Source organism: Condylostylus longicornis, unplaced genomic scaffold (assembly GCF_029603195.1).
Source record: "Condylostylus longicornis isolate FDR11 unplaced genomic scaffold, ASM2960319v2 ptg000055l, whole genome shotgun sequence".
NCBI lineage: Eukaryota > Metazoa > Arthropoda > Insecta > Diptera > Dolichopodidae > Condylostylus > Condylostylus longicornis.
Genome location: NW_026578024.1, coordinates 14,880,146 through 14,907,925, shown reverse-complemented (window position 1 = coordinate 14,907,925; position 27,780 = coordinate 14,880,146). Strand labels below are relative to the sequence as shown.

Below are 27,780 nucleotides of genomic sequence, written 5' to 3'. Positions count from 1 at the left end.
AATAATTGAAAAAAATAGCATGACATGCATTGTACAGGAGGGTAATTCTTACTGAATGAATGCGGGGAGTCATTAAATTTAAATGTTTTCATATTTCAAATTTTTGAATAATTTTCAATAATTTTAAATCTTAACTCTTAATAATGTAGCTCTAAATAATTCATGAGAGAATATAGAAATTTCATACAGCGAGAAATTTGATTAGCTAAAGACATTCATGACTTATTAAGAGCAAATATTTCAAGTTTATAATTCAATTATAAATTTTAGTTATGGCACTCTCAGATCACAATTAACTAACAGTCAACTTACATTATAAAACCCTAAATACTTACAAGATTGACTTCATTTTAAATCACAGTATGAATGGAAGCCAGTAATTTTATAATTTGTTTTTAAATCCCTCCACAAGAATATGGCACATGGACAATTAATTTCAATTGCCTTTGTTAGTTTTTTATCATTATCATTGCAAATATTTTTTTTTCCATATTCTTTCAAAAAACAAAAAACTATTCCATAATGCAAAAATTATCTGTCATTTCACTTTAATTTTTAATCTACCATAAAAATAAAGGGTATTACAAAAAATATTGTTCGAATAAGGGGAATAAAATGACAACAAAGAAATCGAATAATCAAAAGATAAGAAGAGAAAAGTGAAAAAAAATCTGATATTTAAATGAAAAAAAAAATGCACAAAACATTGACTATTTAGATTTGCAAGTTTCGATTAAATTACAGCTTTCGTGAAATGTTAAAACTACAATAAGATTAAAGACTTCCGATATGTCAACATCTTATTATTGTGAATTTTGAATTTAACCTTTTTGATTTCTTTCACAGAAAAAGAAAAACGACAAAATCAAAAAATAGAAAAAGAAAAAAGATACGCTACATTTTTAAAATTAAATGTCAAATTTAACAAGGCAAAGGTAATCAATCTTTTTACCACTTAAACATCAGTTAATCTAATAACGAAATGAAAAAAACGGAGGCAGCTTATAAAAATTGCAACCAAAAAAAAACCAAAAAAACCCAAAAAGCAATGAAATGAAAAACTTTTTTTAGTACATTTTCTTTCAAAAATGAAAATGAAAGACAATGTCTTTAGTTTATTAGGTGTCCGAGCGTCTTGTCATTCATAAATGTTTCACGGCATTCAATTTTGAAATTAGCATATAAACTCATGTACGCATGAGTTTATACGCTATATATAATCCCAGCTCTACACTTAGGATTAAATCATTCAAAACCTTAGTGACTGTATTTTTGAGAAAACGTATTTATGTTCACAATTTGAAACCAGCTACATTCGCTGATGCAGTGTTTTTACTCCAAAAAGGAACAAGTAGTTTTCAAAGAAAGATTAAAATATTCGATATTTTCTTAAATTTGTTATATAAAGTTCGATATTATTTTTTATTCATGCAAACCAAATTACGCAGTAACACTTCTTTATGCGCCTAAAACAAAAATGTGCTTCTTTAAAAGTTCCAATTTAATTCAAACTTGTTTTAATTCAACATCAATACTTTGAAATCAATACCTTTGGAAAACTGTGAAAAATTAAGTTGAAAGAAAACCGAGAAAAGAAAAAAGAAATGTAAAAAAAATGTAAAAAAAACCAAAATCACTAAAATTGGAAGCAGCTACTCGACATTTTTTGTTATGGTGCAGCAGCATTGAAAATTTTTTGCATTCATAAATAAATTTAAGAAAAAAAAATTGCATATTTTTGTTTTCTTTCTTGTTGCCATTTGCAATTTCTTTAAACGAAAACACCTCTTAAAATGTCTAGTTAAGACAAATTATGAGAAATCTACATGACAGTTAAGTTTTGTATTTAACTAAATATTTACAAAGCCGATGGTCTCTTTAAATATTCTTGTATATTTTTTATTATAGTTTCAGTTCTTATAATATACAAAATAAAGGAAAATTCAAACTAAAATCTATCAAATATTTTTATTATTATAACAGAAATTTCTGGAAATTAATTTACCTTCTTAATGAGTGTAAAGCCTCATTAAGAAGGTAAATTTATTTACAGCTAGTGTAAATAGCTGCTAGATAGGTTTCGACTCAGTGTTTTAGTCATGATAAGTAGAAGGAAGAGGGCACAATAGATGCTTCGGTGTATTATTACCATATGTCTAATCTAAAACTGGATATTTAAATTAAAAATCATGATATTTACGGTCAAAATTACCCTGTTTACGGTCAAAATTACGCTATTTTCACTGAAAGATTTTTAAAATTCTCAGTTTAATTGTAATTAATTTACACAGAGCTACTTTTTAATTTCAATCATACAATTTGTTCTTTGTTATGCCTTCGAGTATATTTTGCAGCCTTTTTTTATCATCAGCCCTTTAAAGTAATTTTTGGTGCAATAAATTTTTACATTCAACTTAGAACTTGCCAAGCAGGCAGTATACTATAATTGTCACTCTAAACAAATTCGCTTCTTAATACCATCGAAATTTTACCATAATACCGCAAGATGGTTTCATATTACTGTATATATAAATTTATTATGTGCATATTTTGACGTAAATATTTTTTAACCTGACAGCATTTTATTCCACCTTCACTTTTTCATTTAAAATTCATATTTAAAAAAATTTAAAGTACATAATCTTGTGTATACAACAAGGGATACAAAAAATATGTTTTTCATTTTCAGCGATTAATCGTTTTCCTGTCTTTTAAATTAAAAAATTGAATCGAAAGTGAAATTCATAAAACTAAATATAGATAAAGAAAAAATTACTTTAAATCTTGCCATTATATTTTATGAACTAGAGTACTTAAACAGTATAGAAGATAATTATTCAGTAAATTAAATTTAATGTGGTTAAACAGAAGTCATCGTAAATTAAAATTATACCAAGCAAGTTGAAATTTATTTAAAGTGTTACAACACTTTTCAAAATTGCCATTATACATAATTTTTTTTTTGCGAACAATAAATATGTCAAATAAAATTTAATGATTTGTTGTATATAAATGAAAATTAACCAGAAATTTATTGTTTAATTCAAATTGTAATGATCAGAAGAACGTCAAATATTTAACAAGCAAATAAGGAGTTTTAGATAATCATTATTAAATTTTTGATAGAGGGCAAATGTGTTACTATAGGTTATTAATAGTACAAAAAATATAGAAAATTCAGAGCAAATTATTAAATGCTTGTAGATTTATTCACATGAGATTTAGCTGCCTAAATTTTTAATTCTTTTTAAAGTTAATTTCATGTAATCACAATTTATCTCATCATTTTAAAGTTGATAAAATATTTTAGAGAAGAGAATTTCGTTAGTAGCTTCCTTCCGCACAACGGAAATTTTAGTTTCTTTACTTTTTTTTCTTGATTTAGTCATCATCGTAATGAAATTACCATGGAGGCGTAATGTTAAGTAAAATTTAGTTACAAAAATTTCCGGCTAAATTTTGATTACCTAAAATATTATCATATTTTTTAATGGCATTTTTTTTAAATGAAGAAGAGAGGCATTTTTAATTCTTACTAAAATTAAAATATCATTTAATTGAAGGCTATTCATTTCTATAATATAAAGTCCAAGTAGATTATTTTTCACTGAAAATATTCCTTTTTGAGGTTAAAATAATGAAATACTGATATAACACTCTTAAAATACTTTTATATCGTTGATCATATTTGCACCTTTTAAGTGAAATTTTACATCATAGGCAGCGTATGTGATTATAGATATTAGATTCATACACTTAATACTGGTGTACATATTATTATACAAGTGTACAAAAAATATTATACAAGTGTAGTGCAGGAGGTGATATTTTGATATATAATTAAAGCTATAAAAAATTCATTGCACTTCTTATTGAACATATATTCGATTTTGCAATTTCTACACCAATGATTAGCAATGAAAGAAAACAATGATTAGCCATCTATCTTTTAAAACAGGTAACAAAAAACAGAAATGTTTTGTATTAGCAAAAGCAAAAAATTAATTAGCACCTTTTTTTTAATTTGAAATTGTTGATATTAAGTTGGAAACAGAACAAGAACGGTAAAATCTTTAAATTCACATAGAATACACATATTTTAATTGGACTGGAGCAAGTAAAATTACCACCGTGAATTTAACCTTCGGTGATTAAACACCCTAAATACCCACTTTTCCGCTGTCAGTTTTTTTGGACATAATCTATTTCCATATATGTGTTTGATATTATATGTAAAATACTGAACAGTTGATATTGTCGTTCCGCTGATGTTGTAGGTTAATAACAGGAATCGTCCGCTATTACCGTTACCTAGGTTGACAAATAGATTTTAAATTTAAATTTTAACTTTTAATTTTTTTAAATTATTTGAAAAAGATGTGAAATTCATCACAATTTTTAATTTTGTACGTGAACACCAATGTTAACCAAAAATTTTGTAGCTGCGTTCAAAATCATTTGACATAATATTGTCAATTTATTGTTTATTGACAATAAATTTGACAATTATTATTGAGTTCATTGTGATTTGCAGAAAAACTTTTATAATTTGTAAAAAAATATCAAGAAAACTATGAATAAAAATCAATTGATTTGTTGTTAGACGTTTTATTCATCGCATTTAATTCATTTTGTTTTAATTAATTTTTTGTTTGTTTGTTTGTTTGTTAATTTAATTTCATAATTTCTTCATTATTGTTTTTTAATATCGTTTACATTTATTTCTTGTTTTGTTTTTTTTTTTGCACTAGTTAAACATTTAATTTATTTTTTTTAACAGTATTTTTAAACTTTTATATATATATTTTATATATATATATTTATTGATTTTCTTCTCATATATATTGTTGATTTCTTAGTTATAGTTTTGATTTTTTTTTTCTGTTTTCTCTACAATTTTTTTTTGTTATTTCATTTATTATTGAAATTCATTAATTATTAATTTGTTTTTTTTTTTTATGTATTAAATCACTTTAAAACAGTTTTACAATTTTTACATTAAATCTAAAAATTTTTTTATATTTTTGTTATTTTTAATTGGCCGTATTTTAATTAAACATTAAAAATTAAAATTTATCAACGATTTTGAATACAAATTTTTCATTTTATATTTTTCTTTTTTTTTTTTTTAAATAGGATAATTGACTTTTGAAGAAAAATTTTTCATAATTCTAAATTTAATAAGAATTGAAGTAGTTTTTGTAACAAAAAGATATTTAACAGAGATTTCTGTTATATTTTATTGATTGAGAATTTTTCAAATATATTTTTATATTTTAATTTTATTTATTTTTTATATTTTGTCAATATTTTATAGGAAAGGTCTTGAAGGGAAAATGGACACAATATTCTTGTTTTGTATTTAATATGACAGTCTGTGACATAATTGTATAATAGTAACTTAGAGAATAATATACTGTTTACAGATATATATATATTACATGATTATACACTAATGGTATCCAAAATTTTAATATTTAAATTAAATTTTTAAAAAATCGCTGCCGTAAAATTTTTTAAGAGTAAATATTAAGATAAGAGTTTGAGAACAGTTTTTTTATCTTTAAGGTAACACTATAACTGTCATACTTGCTCTTTATATTATTTAATAACTGTAGATAGAGAATTATTAATCGATTTTTTTGTCTATTTAATTATGGTTTCTTTACTTTAGAAATCCATTGTGTTATTGATATTGTTCTTGTAAATTTCAATTAGAAAATGTTCTGTTCTGTTTCAATTAGAAATTGTGTTTCAATTGACTGTTCTCAAATCAAATTTTTTTTTTTTTTTTTTTTTTCCTTTGTTCACTCCTAGAAGGAGCATAGGGCTAGTGCATGATTTCTCATGGACTAGTTTCATAGCGTCATAGGGTTTAACTAGGTAGGTGACTAGCCTGCCGTAGTTTTTATTTATATAAATCAAATAAGTATAGTAAAATAAAACTGTTCCTAAATAAATCACAATCTTAATTCTATTCCGAATTATTAAAGATTTTATTTGACAATATTTTAGAGTTTACAATTTGTTTTGGAATAACTAATTTGTTATTTATTTTATATATATATTTTGTTATAATATACATGTACATATACATACATATATGTATGTACTTTTGCACATATAGTTATACACATATGTATATAGGAGTATATAGGGAAGAAATGCAATTTTTATCTCATATGGAATTTTAAAAGTTACACTGCTATACTTTTTACTTTTTTTGATTTTTTTTTAAATATTTTTGAAACCTATTTATAAAAAATTGAAATTTGCATATAATTAGAATTTTTATATTTAATTATATAATAAATATTATAAAATTTAATATTTTTAATTTTAATTTATTTTTTCTAATTATAGGGTTATTTTAATTGAGAACAAAAAAACAAAAATTATGAAATTTTTTGTTAATTTTTTTTTTATTAATTTTATAAATTGTATTTATTGAATTTATTTCAATTTTATGCTTTTTAAATTAAATTTTAATTTTTAAAAAATATATTAATAAAATTTAATTGTTATATAGATTTTTATAATTTTTATATAATATTATGGATTCTTTTGAGAAACAAAAACATTGAATTGATTATAGAATGTTTTTTTTTGGTTATTGGAAAATTGGTTGGAAATTTTATAGGAAATTGTATTGGAAATTTTGTTTTTTTTTTTTTAAATTTTGAAGAATAATTTATTAATTTTATTATATATATTTTATAATATTATTATTAAAATTGAAAAATATATTTTTTTTTTCGTTTGCTTATTAAATTTTTTCTCTTTTTTTGTTATATATTTAGTTATTCAAAGAATATAATTATGTACTAAAGAAAATAAAATTCAAATTAACAATTTATTATTAATTAACAAATTATTATAATAAGCATATAATTTCTTTATATAATAAAATTGTATATATAAGTTACAAGTTTAATTTGTTTTTTAGTTCTTTTTTCAAAATTTACAAACAGAATCATGTTAATTGTTATATAATGATAATGACGAATAATAATTATATTTTTAGTACATTTTAAAATATTTTTTTGGTTTGTGTATTTTTTCTTTTTATTTAGTAGTATAACATCAAACAATTTCAGATATTCAAGAATAAAAATTTTTTTTTTTTAATATTATAAGGGTAAACGTTTTATAATACATATATATATATATATATATATATATATATATATATAGAATTATTTTGAATAAAATTGAATTTTATTATTTTAATGAACCATTTAAATAAAATTTTTGTAATTTTGAAGAGATTAATATTAAAATTAAATATTAAAATTAAATATTATTTTTATATATAATATGTATATGTGTATATATGAAATACAATTATAATACATACAGACAATATAACAGTGTTATGTATTCATTAAATTTTTTATATTTCATTTTTTTTGGTTTTTGATTTCTTATATTTTCTTGTATTTTTAAAAGAGATTCTGATTCTAATTTTTATTAAATATTTAGTTATATAATATGTAATAAATATATATATGTATAAATTTTAAATTATATACGCATGTGTCTATAAAAATGCATTCTTTCTTAATATTTTGGTTGGCGGAATATTTTCCACGAAATTCATTTATTTTATTTATTGATAATTAATTATTACGATATGAATACTATTTAGATAAGAAAATAATCTATTATAATTAATTTTCATATATAAATTTATATACGATATTATATTTTATTGTTATATTACTCATTATATTTTATTATAAGATTTTATATTGTTTTAAATTAAATAAATATTTTTCTTGTTTTTATATTAAATAATTTGTTATAATTATATATATATATATATATATATAGGACCACAATTATTATAATAATTTAATTTTTGAACATTTTAATTATATTTTTTTTTGATTCTTTGATTGAGAAAATCTCAATATAATAGGTAAATGAAAATTTTTGTATTATATTATTTTTGTATTAAAGCTTTATCTTGTACATATTTATTTATTTTGTTATACAATATATATGTATATATATAATTTTTTTTCTTTTATATTTATATAATATATATAAAAAGTAAAACATATTAATAATATTTTTAACATTTTATATTTTATAATATTGTGTAATCTATGACATCACAAACAGGACAATAAATTCATTTTAGTTAAATTTTTGTTTTGATTTGTAATAAGAAATGTTGCGTTTATTTTTTTTTTTTTTGTTTTTTCATCATTTAAAAATTAATATTATTATTATTATATTAAATGATAATTTTTATTTTATATTAATAAAAATAAAATAAAATCATGTGAAATTTCATTAAATTTTGTTTTTAAGTACCTTTATAGATTTGTAATAATTCTGTCAATACTCTCAATTTAAGAACAAAATACGGAAACAAATATGTCAAAGTTGTTTTAGACCGTTTCAAATTGACAAATTGAAATTGATAACATTTTACAAATAAAATTGTTAAACAGAATTTTTTTATGCACAATCATGAATAATGTCAAAATAGAAAGTAGTTGCATTCATTGTCGCAAATAGAAAGTGATCAGCATTTGTTTACATTTGATCGAGTACATCTTTTAAAAATTGAATAGCTTAAACTATAATTTGTGTTTTGTCAAGTTTAGGAATTTAATTAGAATTTTTAATTTTGTATTTCAACTCTTTAAATATTTTCGTATTTGAAAATAAAATTATTTTTACTTTAATATTGTTTTCTGGCAAGAAATTGTTACCAGATTTCAAAGACATTACGTAGTTTAAGCTATTCTAATTTCTAAGTTATATTTTATGTCAATTTTGTCACTTAACGTTAATTGAGAATATTTTCCAATATTATAACAGTTTTGCTTTTATACATTTGTGATTTATTATAGCAAATTTCATTTTTAAAAAAATTTAATTATTTGGTCATATATAATTTGATTGTTTCTAAAAATTATAAATAAATCAATAATTTTCTCTTTGATCAAACTTTCAACAAAACGCGCAATATTTTAGAAAATTTCTTTAAAATTTTTTAATTTAAAATTTAAAGAAATTTTTCCAATAAATTGTGCTACAATTATGGAAATTTGTAATAATTGACAAAATTGTATATTAAATTTTAATATTAAAAATAAAATAAATAATAATAGATTTTTAAAAGCACATTTTATTAATTAAATAATTTTTCGATAAATATTCATATATATAGAATATTAAATGTTATATCGCAATATAGATATACAAATATATTTATGATATTTATTTGGTATATTTTAGTATTACATTAATTTTCGCCTTCAATTATATATTTGCAATAATTTTTATTATTATAGCTAAAAATTTATCATTAATTTTAAAATTTAAATATTTTGTTAAATAATAAATTCCAAAATTTTCCTTGCATACTTATAGGTTTCATAATATTCAAAATTTAAATATGATTTCTTTTGATTTACAAGAATTTTGTTTTTTTTTTTTAAGAAAATATTTGTCACGTTTATAAATTTTGAATTCAATTTAAATGAATACAATCAATATATATGTATATAATTGACATATATATATATAATTATTTTTTTTAATAATGATTTTCTGCTGTTTCATTTTTTATTCTGACCATAATAAATACAATTTCGCGATATTAAAATTTTTGGAACATCAATAAATTTTTTTTTTTTCAAAGAGACAAAACAAAATTTTTTAGACATTTAACATTTATTTATTTGTATATGTATGTATTTCTTATTTTATTTTATTTATTATATTTTAAAAATGTTATACACAAAATTATCTATATATTATATAAGATAATATACGTTTTTTTTTTTGTTGGTGAAACAAAGAAAAAAAAAAGAAATTTTCTTGTTGCTGTAGTTGTTATTATTGTTGTTGTTGTTGTTGTATTTCATTTTTTAAAATTTATGCTATACATTATACTACATATATATATATATATATATATTATTTTATCTAAGGTACATTTACTCACTTGTGAATTAAAATTTTCAAAAATTTTATAATTAATTATTATTTAATTTTTATATTTTTGGATTTCGATCTTATGGCAATTTAAAAAGTACAAATTTTCTTTTATTTTTTTTTTCTATTTAATTGAATTTTTTCATAATTTACTTTTTTTTTTGTATTTCTCTATATATAATAATTATGTTTCTTTTTTTATTTTTTAATTTTAACACTATATTATTCACAATATTACAAAGTTTTCACTGTTATTACTTTTATAATAAGTGAACGTCATCATTTTGTTAAATTTCATTAAATTTTTTTATTACAATTACATATTTAGTTTTCGAATATCTAAAAAACAAAAAAAAAAAATAAAACAAAATAAATTTAAAATTCGAGACATTTTTTTATTTTATTTAATTTTTATAATAAATATTTTCTGGTTTGTTACATAATTGATTTTTTTTTTCTCTGAAAATTTAAAAACTTTTTTTTCATATATATAATATTTTTTTTTATTAATTTATTTATATAATTAAAATACTCATTTTTTATATAATCGCTTTTATATATAAAGATATATAATATGGTAGTTAAATTTTTTAATTTTTCTTTATTAATTACGTTAAAATGAAAGTTTTCCAAAAATGAAATTGCCGGGAGCATTTTTATCCTCAGCAGAAAAATATTCTTTCCACAAATCAGCAAATTGTTCACGAGTAACTTCTTCTGCACCCTGTTGCAATGAAAATTGTAAATAGAAAAAATTTTTTTAAAATTAGTTATTTTTTTTTTAATAATAAAATTGTAGTTTTACATGGACAAAATAAAAGTACACTGAAAATAACCAGAATTAATCGGAAATGTCAAAATAGAATTGAATTCGATTCAATTATACGTAATAGAAATATAATCGATTAGTTAATTCTAATTTGATAATGCAGTTTTAAATGTCAATCAAAAGTTTTGTTCTTAATGTCAAATTATCTTAAGAACTAAAGCAATATAATGTGTTATGAGTAATAGTAGTACCATGTGTCATTGAGCAAAAATAGAAATAATGAAAACTGTTAAACTATGTTCATACATACATATGTATGTATATTCGGGCAAATAAAATGTGGAATATTGACACTTTGTTCTTATAATTAGAATAGCGAATAATCAACTCAATATAATATACAAAATCAAACCTCATATAAAATGGAAATCATATATGAGAGCGCTTTCAGATCAAATGAAAAAAATTTGGTAATTTAAGAGCTCATATTCAAAAAATGAACACTTGCTATTCTCATTCTTTCATTTAATGAGTTTTCAAACTTTAAGTGATATACTATATAAAGAAGTAGTTTGTATAAAATAAATAGTTAAAAAACTTTCAATTTTCTCTTTGACATAAAGAATTCTATGAAATATGAAATTTCTTTTCCGAGAGCGCGATCTGAGCATACTCTGACGGTTTTAAATTAAAAAAAAAAACACACATTTTTAACTTACAGCGCTCCGAGATAAAAAATCAACTCGAATTTATATTTTTAACAGATCTGAATCTGGTCTAAATTAACAAAAAAACCGAAAATACTCTTTGTTTTTTTAAAATTAAACTATTTTGGGACGTTATGAAGACATTTCTATTTTTATTCATATAGATTTAATTAGTTATTATTTTATAATATAAAAAAATAAATTTACCTGTGACATTTTTGTGAAAGCTTGTTCACATTCAGATTTATCTAAGCCATAACTTGAACAAACGAGAGCAAATTCTTTTGCATCGATTGCACCATCATTTGATGCATCTTCCAAATCAAACATAAAATTCATGTATCTGAAAATAAAAGTATAACAATAATTTATGTTAACAATATAACAAATATGGTGCTATTACAAAATTTTGAATTTATTTTTAAGAGCATTTGTTTTATTTCATTTATAGGACTATATCAAGGTACTATTTAAGAGGTACTATTTTAAATTATACAATTAAATAGAAGAGTTCGATTAGTTTTAGCTTTATCTAAAAATTAGCTGTGTTAATACCACCACGAGTTTTCATTCGAGTACAGTCAAATTTTCATTCGAGCATTTGTAAACTTCCTGTTACGTAAACAGTCAAAATAAATTTTCGTTGTTTTTTTAATAAGTCAAAAAAAAAGCTTTTATGTTGTGAATATGCATTCAAAGTAACTTTAGCGCTCTGACTTTATTCTTTCCGTGTTTATTGTTGAAATCATAAAAAAAAGTACTACAAGTGATTTTTTTTCTCCAAAATTTTTGTTTTTAATTAATTTCTTCAACAATGAACTTATATGCAGTCATGCTTTCAATAACAATGCTCTCTTTTTCTTTTTCTCCCCCCTCCCTTCTGATTTTCCTTTCTATTTTTCGAACAATTTTAAACGCCATATTTTCTCGTTTTTGTTGTCTTTTCTTTTAAATTGTACAAAGTGTAAAAAGTTCTTGTATTTCAACTTTGTTTTAAAATTTTTCGATATTAAAAAGTTACGAAAAACATTTTTTTTTTTTTTTGGAAAATAGTCCATGTTAACGTCATCAATCAAAATCATCATGATGTGAAAAAGTTATGTTTACCCTCTAAACGTAATATTTGCATTATACTCAAGGATACTAGATAAGTTTTACACCTGTAGCTTTGGTTTTAGATTTCAAAAACAAAATTTCAAAAAAAAATTTCCAAAATTTTCTTCAACTGGCAAAGCAAACTTTGCAAATTTAGTCCAAAAGGGTGAAAATTAAAATTTTTTTTTCATGCCAAAATAAATGCAATTTTTATTTTAGTTTTAATGTTTCTCTTTCTTTTACAAATTTGAAAATAAAAGCACGTTCCGACACACTACGTATAATTATTCTGTCACGTATAAAAGGCAAAAAAAAAGAAAACATAACAAGAAAAAGATCTAGAACATGAATGGGAAAAATCCCCCGTCATATCTAATAAACGTTTTTGTTTTCACTGTTTTTTTTTTTGGAAAACTTTACCTTTAAAAAAATTCAAAATTGGCGAAAAAATTTTTTTATAGTCGTAGCAATAAAATGTGTGTGTATGTTTACCGTTATATCGTATATATGGGAAAATTAACACATTTAAAGTATACAATATTGCTAAAAATTCGGAATTGTGTTAGTTTTATGAACTAGATAAAGTTAAATAGATTTAACCTATTAAATTCATTATGAAGTACGTTTCTTTGTGTGAACATACGTTGTGTGCCATGCATTATAATTTTTTTAATATCGTAAAAATATTTTACCTTGGCGTGTAAAATAAATTCGTGTACAAGGAATAAATGTTGTTTATCTAGAGTAATAAGGTGAAAATTGGCACAAATTTTTCGGCTAAATTTTAATTAAATTTCACACTATTTAAATAACACTTGCACTTTTGAATGCAAGATAATGATAACAAAGTAATTTGCCACTTGAATGTTTATTTCTATTCAATGGGTGACTTGTTATTTGCCATTCCAATCGAAAGAAATGGATTTCTTGAGTAAACTTCAAATTTGTAAATAAGAGTTTATTCTAAGAACCTGGAAAATAGGAACCTAAATGGCTGAAAGGGTGCAATAACCGAAAATTTTGGATCGAATTTCAATTCGTCCAGATTTTATTGAATTTAAAATATTTTTCAAATTTCTGAAAATGTCAATATTGTTCTTGAACTTTTAATCTGTTATTCTGAATCTTTGGAATCATTTTAGTAACAATTCTTCAACAATATACAAAATTGAAGTATCGAAAACATTCTACTATTAATCCAATCATTTATGATTTTGTTAAGAAAATTGGGATGATTTGAAAGGTTGAGGCTCCAAAAAGCAAATGGAATTTACTTAGAAAATTTGCTTTAAAATCTTCGTTTTTCAAACTCGTTTCGTGTTGTTTTAGCTGGCTAAAATTTCAAATTTGCTTTAAAATCTTCGTTTTTCAAACTCGTTTCGTGTTGTTTTAGCTGGCTAAAATTTCAAATTTGCTTTAAAATCTTCGTTTTTCAAACTCGTTTCGTGTTGTTTTAGCTGGCTAAAATTTCAAATTTGCTTTATTTAATATTAATTTTACAAAACAAAAAATTAGGAAAATGAAACTGGTTTATTGGTATGTTCAAATCAAAAATTATATCCGGTCTTCAAAAATCAATTAAAGTACTCTTAAAAGAAACTTTATGTGATTGTCCTAGCAATATGAAATTCAACTGGTTGCTAAAATTCATTATAAAATTTTAATAACTTCTATCTTTAAAAGTTCTTGTGTAGCATGTCTAATGTTCAAAAATAATAACATCAAATTTATATATGCAAATTATACACAGAGAAAAAGCAATGTAGGGTTTGGGTCTTAACATTAAATCATTAGAATTCTCTATTAAATAACGCAAGTACACTGAGAAAAATTAAATGATCAAAATAAATGGTCGAAATGTTTCGGATATTGTGGTTGATATGAATTACTGTTGAAGAAATTTTTCTTCTGCATTTTTAAGTCCAATTTACACGAATTCAGAGCCACACAGTCATTCACTTTAAGGAATTTTTCACAATTAATTTATACACTTCACCTTACAATTGCTCTGTTCTAAATTAAAACATTTTTGGGGCAAATATAACTTTTATAAAACTAAAAATACAATATCAGATTTTTTCGTTTTTTTGCCAAAAAATTCTAAATATAAAAAATTCTTCAACAAATGAATTAATTAAGAAAAAATTCTTTTTTTTGGAACATTTTGATTTTCTACACTCAAAATGCATGCATACTAAAAGCATATATGCACACATAACATTGTTATCACTCACATGTTATTAGATGCTCTCATGTCCTTCTTAAAATTTTGCAAAAAAAAAAATAAAGGATTCCATTAAACTAGAATGAAAACAATAAAATTATAAACAAGAAAAAATAAGAAAAAAAAATTTTTAAATAAACATAAATTGCAAAAACAATTATGTCCTTTTTATTCAAAAATCCTTTCAGTTAATGTCCTTTTTTATTTTACTCTCTCTCTCTCTCTCTCTGTTCATTCCCTTGGGTGAATTAAGAAACACAAAAAGATGAAAAATAAAAAAAAAAAAAAACTAAATAACAAACAAAAAAATTTTTTTTTTTTCAGTTCAAAGGGCAACGAAGTGCATGGATGATTCTTGATTTATAATTTATGGTGGACTTGAACCTGTCAGTAAGATTATAAATGCATATTATATACGTATGTGTGTACTTGTTAGGAATTTGTAGTTTGTGTGTGTATGTGCTGCAAATGTACATAATAAAGAGGATTTGGGTACATGATTTTTGTTTTTTTTTGGGTATTATTTTGTGCTGGTTGAGATTTTGTATTAGAAAAGTACTTTATAAGTTAATTTGAATCGAATTTATTTGAAAGGTGAATGGAATTTAATTTAGAAAATATCTTGGATGTAAAACATAATTTCTTCACTTCTTATTAAGTACAGTAGGAGTACATATTCTTTTTTGGATTTTTTTATACAAGATGCTTATATGCCTTACTCAATTACTTTTAACATCAATCTTTGAATATACATGTAGATAAATTAAATTGAATGGTGCAGGATTTTTTTGGGTTATTTGATTTTTGAACATTGAGCAAGCGACTGAATAAATTGATTTTAAATTAATCGAGTTTTATCGAGATATTTTCAAAATTAAGTGAGATAAAATTTTTGCAGTTTATAAAAAAAAACCACTAAAATTCAAAATTTCAACTAATTTTAAAAATAAATGCCAAACTCAGTTTTTCTAAATAAATTTAAATTTTCAATTCGATTTTTTACGAATAATTGTAGTATTTTTCATATTCATGCATAATTTCAAAATTTTATTTCAGGTACATGAATCGAAATTTAAAAGAATGTGGACTAACCTATGGAATACTTGAATTTGCAACAATACAAGAAAGCGTCAAATTAAATTTATGCAGTTTTTACTTGTTACCACAGAATTACTGTCAATACTTGAATTCAAAGAAAATAGGTAAACAATTGCAGTATTACGTATACAAGATTGTAAAAGAAAATTATTTTAGAAAATTTTAGTTCAACTTGGATTTCTACCATTGCATTTCATTTTTATTTTTTTGTAAAATTGACTGCGAGAACGTCCAAATGGAAAGTTTCATCTTGTGATATGATCTTTGTTTATATCTTAAAAACTCTATAGAGACTTGAAAAAGAGTCAATGTGAAAGGTATCTTCTTGCTTTCATTTTTTGAAGTTGTTCGACTTCAATAAATTCCATAATTTTTCGTCACAATATACTTAGAAAATTATGCCGGTAAACTCAATAACAATAAAAGGATAACGTTAAAACTCAGATCGTCCATTTCGTGTTATGAATTTTTTAAAAATATTTCGAAAAAATTTATTTTTTTGTTATACAATGAGTTTTGAATATCTTTTATTGTTTTCCAGTGACGCATCTGTCATATATGGCAGTAAACTTTTATTTTAAGTATTTTTTTAATGACTGGCGGCGCTTTTGAAAACATAAAAAAAAGTCTAAATTTTAAAAAAATTTAAATTTTTTTTTCAATTTTTTTTTCATTACGTCTTTTCTAAAAATTTTTTATTTCTATGAAATTTTAGAAACCACGTAGGGCACCGAACAAGTGAACTCCGGGCCTGTTGTTTTCTAATTCTCTTTGTGTTAAAACTTTCAATAATTCAAATTTTGACAAGATTCAATAAATTTTTTAACAAATAATTATTTTGTAATTACATGCAAAATGCTTTAATTGTCTTCATTATTACTCTAATAATTATTACTACTCTAAGACTAATAATAATTATTAAATTACAGAATTCTAAAATATTGCAAAAACCTAACAAAAACTTGACATAATTGCAAGGCAAATGTATGTACTCGTATGTAATTAAAAATTTCTTTGAAGAATTTTCATTTTTGCAAAATGAAATTATAAAAATAATTTTTTTAAACACAAATTTTTTTTTGAAATAATTTTGACTTTATTATTGGTATATAATTAAATTAATCAAGTATGATTAAAAAGTAATTTATTTTTGCCATGCAAATTTACAGTGAGGTGAAAATGGTGTTAGTGTCAAATTTAAATTCTAATGTCTGTCAAAACATTCTTTTTAAAAGGCAAGTATTCAAAAAGTTTTTTAAGACTAAAAATTTGATTTAACAACTTGCGATTTAATTTAAATTCGAAAGGTGAAAAAAAAGTTATAAGAAATTATTCACCATATCAGTTGATTCCTTTATTAGGTTTGTGTGTCCTTCATTTTATAATTGGGTATTTAATTTCCTTTTTAGCATTGATAATAAGTTTTAAGGGTTTTTTCTTCTGTTTATTCTTTCAATTTTGAATTTTAGTTCATTAAAGTTTTTTTCACAACATTTTCACCCAAAAATTGTAAACTAATTAAAACAAAAAAAAAAAAAAATTACAAGGACATTTTTGTAATTATTAAAAATTATTTGTATACACAAATTTTCAAAACTTGATATTATATATACGTATGTTATCCTTATTCCAAATACAATAAGTTTTGCCTTCTATATTATTTTTGAATCCTTGAAAGAAAATGCAAATTTTTATACAATTTTGAATATTTGTGATGTTGAGTGTATTTCAACTGCGTTTAGGTTATTTTCTAAATTTCTTTTTAATATGCTTGTTTTTTTGCTTTTATAATAGTTTTATACTATTTTTAATTAAAAATAGAAAATGTGTGATATACAGACAATTAAAATGCTTTGAAATGAAATTTTATGATTTCTTTATTTAACCAATTAAATTTCAATTAATGGCGTATGGCGAGGTTTTGCATTACGAGTCTGGTATTAAAATGGTGTATGATGAATTTGCATTGAATTGTGAATGGTTTTTCAAATAATTTGTTATTATTTTTGTTTCGTATCATGTGTTTGTGCTCATATAAATCTCTTTTAATTATGCAAATAACAATTTTAATTTAATTTTCAATTAGCATTATGCAGCATTATTTTAAATTAAATTCAAAATTTTAGGTAAATTTTTTGAATATAAATTATTAGGAAGCAAAATATTCTAATATTATTTTCATTATTAACTACTGGTGTAGAAAACTTTCATAATCTATGTTAGCTCCAAATCAAAAATCTTTTTTAATTGATATTTAATATTCATGTTGTGCATACAATAATTGGATGGAAAATATGTAGAAATTGACAACTTTATTGAAATAGACACCAAGTATTAAAAATAATTTCATTACAATTTATTTTAAATTATTTATTAATTGATTATGAATTAGAAGAAAAACGCAAATATTTGTGGTTTATTGTAAAAAAGTATGCATTAATTCGTATTATTTTTATTTACAGTGATAACAATTTCAATGTACAATGAACACTAGCATACTGATTTTCTTATTTTCAGTAAAGAATGAACAATTTGCCAGATACTATTAAATTTTATTAATATTAGATATCAGTAGCTGCGTGTTAACCGATTGAATTCTTGCAAAAAGAGCAAAATTATTTTATACGAGAATGAAACGTATGGCAATCATTGATATAGTCGTTTTGCAAACACACCTACTAATTATTTTTTTTGTTGTTAGTATATAATATCAAAATGAAATTTGAAATTGGTTTTTCCTAAAAACATGCAATTTTTCATTACCGACTAAAACTGTGATGCTGCAATAAAAGATTAAAATTTAAAAATTTATAATATAAAAGTGATGCATATTAGAGTTTAACTAACAAGTAAAAGTGCGATTACATCGCATGTGCTTATGTGGTGTTCAGCACCTTTCATATTTAAATGTACATTAATTGCACACCAAACGAATTTATTTATTTGGGTATGTAAAAAGCATAAATTACTTGTCCTTTTAGTGTTCCAATTTATTCTGAATTTTAAAAAAGAAATATTATATTAAAATTATATTAAAAATATTATATTTCATCTGAAATTTTTCACTTCCATCAACATCATTTTTTTCATTGATTGATGTTATCTTAAAATGCACACGATGTTTTATAAATTGAGTTTTTTTTTTTTAAAGTGATTAAAATCTTAATTAAAAGGAAGTAAGAAAAATTTAATTTATAATGTACGGGAGTTGCTGTATGCTGTAGAATAAAATTAATATGTCGTATTCAAGAAAATAATATTTTGATGTTAATCATTAATATTAATGTATAAGGTCAATCCGCACATAATATCATTCACGGTGAAAGTAATTTTAATTCACATAATTCGTAAATATTTCTTATTAAATTCATATATTAAGGACATTTTTAATAACTACAACTGATTAAATTTTAAATTATTTAATTTTTTTTTATAATTACGGATAGATTTACTTTTTCATTAATGTATTGAAGATAATTATTTAATTCACAATTTTATTCACACGAATTCTAATATTTTGCAATGTAAAATAAATTTAGAAAATCACATTCTTATCCGTCATAAGATCACATTAATTGACTTTGAAATTCACGGTAAAGACGATGCAGTAGGCGTTAATAGTTTTATAATTAAGCTTTTGTTTTGCATCTAAAACTTAAATGAAAAACTTTGTGTGAAACTAAAATAATTTTAAAATATTGTTATCTTTTTAAAATCTATAGAAAATAAAATTTTTTTTTAATTATTTTAAATATTTTAGTTTTAAAATAATTTTTGTAATTATATCATAGAAAAGCTATTCTATTAAAATGAAATTTTAATTAAAATTAATTAATTTAATAAAATAACATAAGCAATAACAAAATGTATAGAAAAATCTAAGTTTGTATATAAACGGCAACAGTGAACACTTTTAATAAAAATTAAATTTAATACGAGTATTATATCTGCTGGCTGATTTACTTGTATTAATGTCTTTATTCAATTTCAAATAGGATTTCTAGACAAAATCTACAAAAAGTATACTAGCTATTGTTAAGCTTTTTACTAAAATACCACGATACTATGGTAAAATTTAATTGAATTTTTTCTTTATATGATTTTTATCTTTTCCTCTTCCGATTTAATTTTGTTAATGCAAAAATTTAATTTTAAGCAATAAGAATTGTTTTTCGTTTTTGTTTTATGGTGTAGTTTTAAGTATCGTTCCTGTATAAAAGAGATTTTTTTTCATATAGTAAACTAATAATTGTTGTCGGTTCTTAGCTGATATTTTTGCACAATTGCTGTATTTTTAATATTTTGAGTTTGAAAGTAAACATTTTATAGAATTTTCGTTAGTTATGTAGGAATGCATAATTGCCGTGCCCGATTATATAGATTATAAACTGTCCTTAACAACTTCCGGTATAGTTATTAATGTCTTTAACATAAGAACTAGTCCTTATATAGGCATATTATTATAATTTTATATCTTATTTTCATATATTTTGCGTTCTAGATAGAAATATTTTGATTTTTCCTTTATAGACAAATTACGTTCCAGATAATGCACCGATCGGACTAAAAACGTTAACATATCAAATTTATACATGCCAAATACTAGCATAAACGTTGAATTCAAGAATTCAAATGCAAATAATTCCGTCAGTTAGCCCACGTCACGTAGGAGAATTATGAAAATTTCTCTTTAATTTTTTGGATTCGTAAAATTATTTGTATACAATAATTTGTATGTTTTTAAAAATCTTATTTGACATTTCATTATTTTTAACTTTAACTCTTGTATCAAACTATTGTAAACACATCAATTTAAGTCATGTATCAAACTTTAATAATAATGTCGATATTTGATATTATCGACATAGTTGAATCGATTAATATTGTAAACAAATTAGATGCACGAACATTTTTGATTATGTAGTTGAGTTCAGTTCTATTATATAAATCAGGCGCAGAGGATGTTATTGCAGTTGACCAATGTAGATTAAATAAAAGAATAATTTTTGGAAATATTATTCTTTTAATAATTGATTTTCATCTATTTTTTCTACGATTTCGAACATCGTCCTTTTCTCATTGAACCCTTACCTTATAATATCGTTTATAATAATATCGACACGCTATGCACTTTTATGAAGCGAAAATAAATCAATGCAATTGCAAAACAACCGGAAAATAAGTGTGATTTAAATAACATCATTTAAGTTGTCTTTTTTCTTGTATTTTTTTTTATTTAAGTTGAGTGGTTGAGAAGTGCCCGATATTAATTTTTGTTTACAACTACAAAATTTTTTGTCCATGACCGACAAATTTATTTTTTTTTACAATAAAAACTTTTGATAAACTTTTGTTTCTTTTAATTTGTCATTTAATTCATTTGTCATCGGTTTTTCGTTTTTTCTTTTTTTTGTATATGAATCCTTTTTTGAACAAAGGATTAAATAAAAGGTGGGACCAAAAACAAGATAAAAGAAAAAGATGTACTGAAAGCTATAAACAATTTTTTTTTTTCTTTTTGGTTTTTTTTTTCGAGATTTATGACAATGATTTATTTTTAAAATTTATTTTTTTAAAAAAATTTTATTTCATAAAAATAAATTTTGAGAAATTGAAGATAAACACTTTTTCATAAATATATATGTATATGTATATGAAAAGGTAAAATTATTATTGTTTAATTATGCTAAAGGACATTATTGATTCTGAAAGATACAAGAAAAAAATTTAAGGAAAGACAAAAAATTCAAAATGATTTATGATGCTTTCCGAAAAAGTTTAAGCAACTTGTCACAAATTTTAAAGGAGAAAAACTGTAATAATTGTAGAGAGAGTTTATAAATGAAATTTTATAATTCATAAAATTGTCTAGTCTAATAAACCTTTTCCATTGTTTTTTCATGGGGGCATTAGGGGCGGTTATTCATGGGTTTTTTATATATTAAAAACCTATTATGTATGTGTTCTTAGAATTTCAAATTATTGTTAAAAATTCATAATATTAAGAAAACTAAGAAAGAACGAATAGTTTCTTTGGTATCATCTATGAAAAAGTTATTCAAGTCTAATAATAAGAGTGTGAATAAATTTTAATTTCGTTCACTTAAAATTTTCTGCATTTTTTTTAAAGAATAAGGTATTTTTTTAAACGTTTAAAAAAAATCAAAATTGAAAATAATATTTTAATAATCAAATCTAACTATAATAATTAATATTGAAATTAAAGGAGAAAAGGAAAGCTGCAAAGAACTACAAAAAGCTGCAAAAAATTATAAATAGAGAAAATCTACAACAATATACAGAAAATAATAAAAGTTTCAATGAGTACAAACATTTTAAATGTTTCACAACTTCTGTGACTATAAACTATTTGCAACATGAAATGAAAGTTGCTGAAGCATTTGTGTACAAACAATTAATTTAATAATGTTGAAATAAAATTTACTTGTTTTAATTCAATATGTGTATTGTGTTGGATATTTTCAAAATGTTTGAATATTGTAAAAATTAAAAAAATTAAAATGTGTTAATCTTAAATTTACTCAAGTTCTTAATATTTTTCTACTATTTGCTATATTAAATATTTAGAGGCAAAAGATTGTTATCGCTTCAAATTAATTTCTTAAAAAATAAGTGTTAGTTCCACCAAATCCACCAATTGATTCCACCAATATTGACCAAATTCATAAGATTTTCAATTCAGTTTCACGGGAAATATGTAATCTATATACTTAGATGAAAATGTTACAGTTTTCATGTTGGTTGGAAAATTGCATATTTTGCAAGAAATTTATTGAAAATTTTAAATTTACAGAAAATTCTAAAATTGTGAATGTTTTTTTTGCCACTAATTTTACTTATACTTAAAGCATATTCGATGTTTACTAAAAAAAAAATTTGTATGAAAACTACAAAATTTTTAAACAATTGTTATAAACTGCTGGCTAAACGGAAAATTAGGTTTAATTTGGTATACGCTGATTGTCACTTTCCAAAGTGACTGACTAGACTGTTATAGGTAAAACTTCACAAGCTTCTTTCAACATTAAACTTGATTCGCACAATCAATATCACTCAGAAATCTTTCATAAAATTTATTAAAAAAAAATTTCACACTGAAAGAAAATTAAGTGCCAACACAAACCAATTTAATCAAGGCAAAAAGATATGAGCTTCATTTTTTTAGTTATATTTGCCTTATATTGCCCTTACAACTAAACTTAAGTGTATTTACAAATTTTACATTATATTTTATTAATAACTTAATAAATTTTATCGAAAAATATACCCACTCTCCCTATTTTACCAAAAAAAAACCTTATTTTTTTATAATACTCGTAATACGAGATGGGAAAAAATATTTTTAAATGTAAACGCATCCTGACCAATGTTGTTTTTAAAATATTACAAGAAAAAATTATTTTTCAAAAAACAGAATTTATTTTTTTTTTTTATTAAAATATTCTGTTTTCATATTATTACTCAAAATGTATGTATGTATGTATAATGTATGTTAAGAATCAGTAACATATAAGGTAAAAAATAACATTTTTTCAGCTGACATTGATTGAAGTTTTCATACAGTGATGGAGAAAAATAATAATAATAATAAAGAGAAAATAAAAATGGGAAGAGCAAAAAGCATCAATCAACAAACCTTAAGAACATTATAAAGAACCATAGAAACTCACAATCGTTTACAAAAATAAAGAAAAAAAAAAGAGTACCTTGAGGAGAACACGGTTTATATTTTCTTTATTATACTTTAACTGTCATATTATAAAAGGTAAAAAATAAAAAAATAATAAAAAAAATAAAGGAAACTTTGTATAGAATGTAAAAGAGAAATTAGAGGAAATAAGACCCATCACCATTGTGGAGTCTCTCACATATTTAAAAAGAATTTTACAGTTAAAGGACTTAAGAAGTAAATAAAAAGGTTTCATTTTTTCTTCTTCTTCTTCTTCCTTAAGAAATTCTTTTACTTCTTTTCATTAATAAAAATAGGTAATAAAAATGTTTAAGAAAATCAAAAAGAGAAAAGAAGGAGAAAATAATTTTTGGGGCTATTCTTTCTTGATCCCATAATTTATACTAAATAATTACATACATACATGCATACAAACCTATAATATTTCTTTTGAATACAAAATTTTCTTTTTAGACTCATAGCTATTCTCCATGTATTTCATGAAAAGGTAACCTCAATTTGTATAAAAAGCAAAAAAAAATTGAAAAAAAAATGTTTTAGAAAAAGCATACCTTTGTTGCCAATCTAAAGCGGAATCAGGATCTTTAGCATAAGCATCCCACATGTTACACCATTCATCAACAGATACCTAAAAAAAATTATCAAAATTTTATCATTTTAATTTTTATTCACATACAATCAACTATTATATAAAAATAATTTCAATTTAATTTAATAATCGAATTTAATATTATTTTCGGGGGGTTTGAGCATTATTTGTTGAAGAAAATAGGGATATTGTGTCAGAAAATAGGGATATTTTGTAATCTGTAATCATAATGTAAGTAAGTAAATAAGGATATTAGTTAAAATTGACAATAGAATTTTTATGGTTTCAGAAGATTTATGAAATTTGGTCTAACAAAAGGAGTTTATAACTGTGATACTTATTAATCTTATTTCTTGTATTACAGTTATTTTAAAGAATTAGGTACAATATTCAGTCCCAATACTCTGTCATGATAAACTAGCATTAATTTAATATACTGGCATTTAATTTAATTGATATTTTCTGGTATCAACGGAAAATTTGCTTAATCGAAGGTCTGCATCATTAAAGGTAGCACAACAACGAAGTCGCAGAGATTATTGAGCATTGTATGCATTCTTCCTTCATTCTCAATCTTTTACTACACACTAGGTTTTTTTGTTAGCTATACAAAAGTAATTGCGTATAGTCAAAAGTGCACTTTATCGTACAAATCTTCAAACATAAAAGACTAAATTTGATAAGCTGTAGGTAAAACATTTTATTGTAGCCGGAGTCGCTTCAGATTGTAAGCTAAAACAAAAGTGTACTGTAATAGTATTGGCATATTGCATATGTAAAACTTTTAAAAAACAATTGTAGGATTTTATTTTGTAATCCCTAACTATACAAATTAGGGATTTTGACAAGTTATATATAGATAATTGGGATTCAGAATAAAAGAAATTGAAGCTCATTTCGGCAGCTGTTAGTTTTACATATTCCATGAACGTATAGTAGTGACTAGTTTTTGCTTGTAACCACCAGAATGAATGGTAACGTAAAAATGATATGCTCATAAATAAATAAGAATTTGAAAGTAAACTGTGGCTACAGTTTCTTGCTCTATGGTTTCTTAAAAGAAAAAGCGAGGGCGGTTTTCTTTACAAATTTATTCATTATGCTTGAAAATCAAATAACAATTTGAAATCTTAAATTAATTAAGTTTGCATCAGATTCTACACGCTGTAATGAACACAATGCTCCTTTACTTAAAAAACACTCCCTAAAACTTATTCATGCCACATTTTAATTAGATTAAATGAGTAAAAAGTGAGAAAATTAAGTGAGACGCTTGTTCCATGCCATATCCTAAGCAAATTCAAATTTAATACTACATAACTTTGGTATTAAACAGTATAAGAGTTTTAAAAATATAAAATCGCTGTAGAATTATTATTTGTGGAATTCATTAATTTAATATTAATTTAAAATGCTCTTATTTTAAATTATTCTTTATTAATATTTTTGCTTTTTAGTTTTTTCTTACCAACATAATTCTATCATTTTCTACTACTATGCCATTATAAAACCATAAAGAATATATAACTGAGTTGAAATTAAATAAAGAAAGCAAGTCATTTGAGAACAATCTTTTAACTCTAATATATGCAATATGAGTGTGGTATAAATTCCACAAAATTCATTTTTGAACAACTTTAATGCAATTTTCATTCTATTTCCCTCTATATTTTCTTTTTAATGAAAAATACTCTCTTATAAATTATGAGCGAATTTTTCAAAAACTTAAGTAGTATAAACAATAAAAATATCGTGAGTATTATAAATATTAAGACAATTAAAATTAAAAAAAAAAAGTTCACATTTTATTCCATGAAATTTTTAAACAAAAACAAAAAGAACCAACTATTTTAGATAATTAGATACACAATTCAAAGGTTATATTTTGGATCCAACAGTACACATACACACACATACACGTTTCTGTTGAACAGAATTAGTAATTAAAAATAAAAAATGCGAGGGATCTGAAATTTAATTACAGGGTTATAAAATATTAAAATTATTGGTCTTATATGGTGTAAATTTTGTTTTAAAAAATTTAAAAAGTAGTGTAATGTAAATATATAATATACAGCATGTATGTATGTGTTATGACCTAATTTTAAAATATCAAAAATTTAATTAGTAATTTACTCCGCATTAATTTTGTTAAAAATAAGCAAGCACCTCTTTTATGTCACCTACATTATTAGTTAGAAACAAAGTTTAAGAAATGCAAACAATGTTTAATTTTACAACTTAAAAATATTTTTGCATATATTTAGGCGAACAAAATTTTATAATATTCATTTTATATAGCTATAGTACTTAGCAGCAACATAATGCTAGCGCTACATGAAAAATCTAGTTGCTTTTCTTGTATAGGAATTTCTAACTACATTTTTCAAATAAATATTCTCTTCTTGAAAGATAACTCTAATCTAAGGTATAAAATGGTGGTTGGTGAATTTAGTTTTAAAGTGTTATATAACCTGTAAAATATTCAAATTTTACAAAAAAACGTATTGAAAAATTTCAATTAAAGAATTTTATTCAAATGGGTTATGTAATGGGTTGGTGGAATTTAAAATTATGATTAAAGAAAATTTGATTTACACATTCAACCTTCTGGCAAAATATAACAAACATAAAACCATAATATAATGAACTATAAAGCTTTGTCTTATGCTAATTAAAATTATTTTACAATATATACATAGCATAATATATATATATTATGTATACATAACAGTTTTATGCCTTGACAATATCGTGCTCACTTCATATATAGGTACAAATTTTATGAGATCACATGATTTTTTGATTCTATTAAACGTTAGCCTATGAAATTTAAAAATAAAAGATTTTCATAGTTTTTTAGGCTACATAAAAATTGTTAGAGCAAAAATAAACTTAATTGCAAATTGCATTAATTTTAACTTTTGAGTCTTTTTTATGCAACTTCGCTCAAGGGAGGAGCATAGAACTAGTAAATGATATTGTACATAACCATATTCTTACCAGTTTCGGTCGGTAGTTACGTGTCGGTATATAATAAACGGGAGGCTCGGTAATCAACTTATAATTTACTTAAATATTTTCAAAATTTCAATCAATTTCTATAATTTTCAAGCTGAACCGACAGTTCTTATAGCTATAAGTTATTGCTTATCCACTATTTAACTTGGCCCCTCAATACGTTTCCAACACGTTGAATTTTTAGTTTCCCAAAACGTTTGTTATTACGTTTCGAACACGTTGAATTGTTAGTAGACTAGATGATTAACCATTTAATAGTTGAAACTTGGTTGAAAATTTCTAAATAAAATTGAAGTGTGAGTGACTATGCCGATCTACGTGTTTTTCAAGGTGTTGTTAGATCAAGTTGATTTGTGAATAGGCAGCATAAAACATTATTTTTGACCACACCACTACAATTTTACATTAACATTTCCTCTACGCTCTACGGCAATAACGTAAATTTTATGAAAAAAAAAATCAATATTTACGTTACGGAATTGCAGTTTGAAGTGCTACCTCATTGTGTTTACGGCATTAATATGACATTCAGTTGTCAAATAATTATTGAATCACTTTCATTTCTTTTCAAAAATTTTTAAATTCCTGTATAATTTTTTGCATATAATT

At 22.7% G+C, this 27,780-nt stretch overlaps 2 protein-coding genes across 2 annotated transcripts in view; both read right to left on the bottom strand.

Annotated features, from left to right (window-relative positions):
* The window catches only part of LOC129612024 (GATA zinc finger domain-containing protein 10), a 46,451-nt gene extending 41,897 nt beyond the window's left edge, over positions 1 to 4,554 (bottom strand). The window contains exon 1 of the mRNA XM_055525465.1: positions 4,013 to 4,554. The gene's annotated coding sequence lies outside the window, so the exon portion shown is untranslated. The remainder of the gene's footprint in view (positions 1 to 4,012) is intronic.
* A 1,139-nt stretch (positions 4,555 to 5,693) lies between these two features.
* Positions 5,694 to 27,780, bottom strand: part of LOC129612105 (calexcitin-1) — a 137,531-nt gene continuing 115,444 nt past the window's right edge. The window contains exons 5-7 of the mRNA XM_055525609.1: positions 24,113 to 24,189; positions 11,641 to 11,776; positions 5,694 to 10,681 (exon numbers count right to left, since the gene is read on the bottom strand). Of these exons, the coding sequence (XP_055381584.1) occupies positions 10,571 to 10,681; positions 11,641 to 11,776; positions 24,113 to 24,189 (324 nt within the window). The 3' untranslated portion in view covers positions 5,694 to 10,570. The remainder of the gene's footprint in view (positions 10,682 to 11,640; positions 11,777 to 24,112; positions 24,190 to 27,780) is intronic.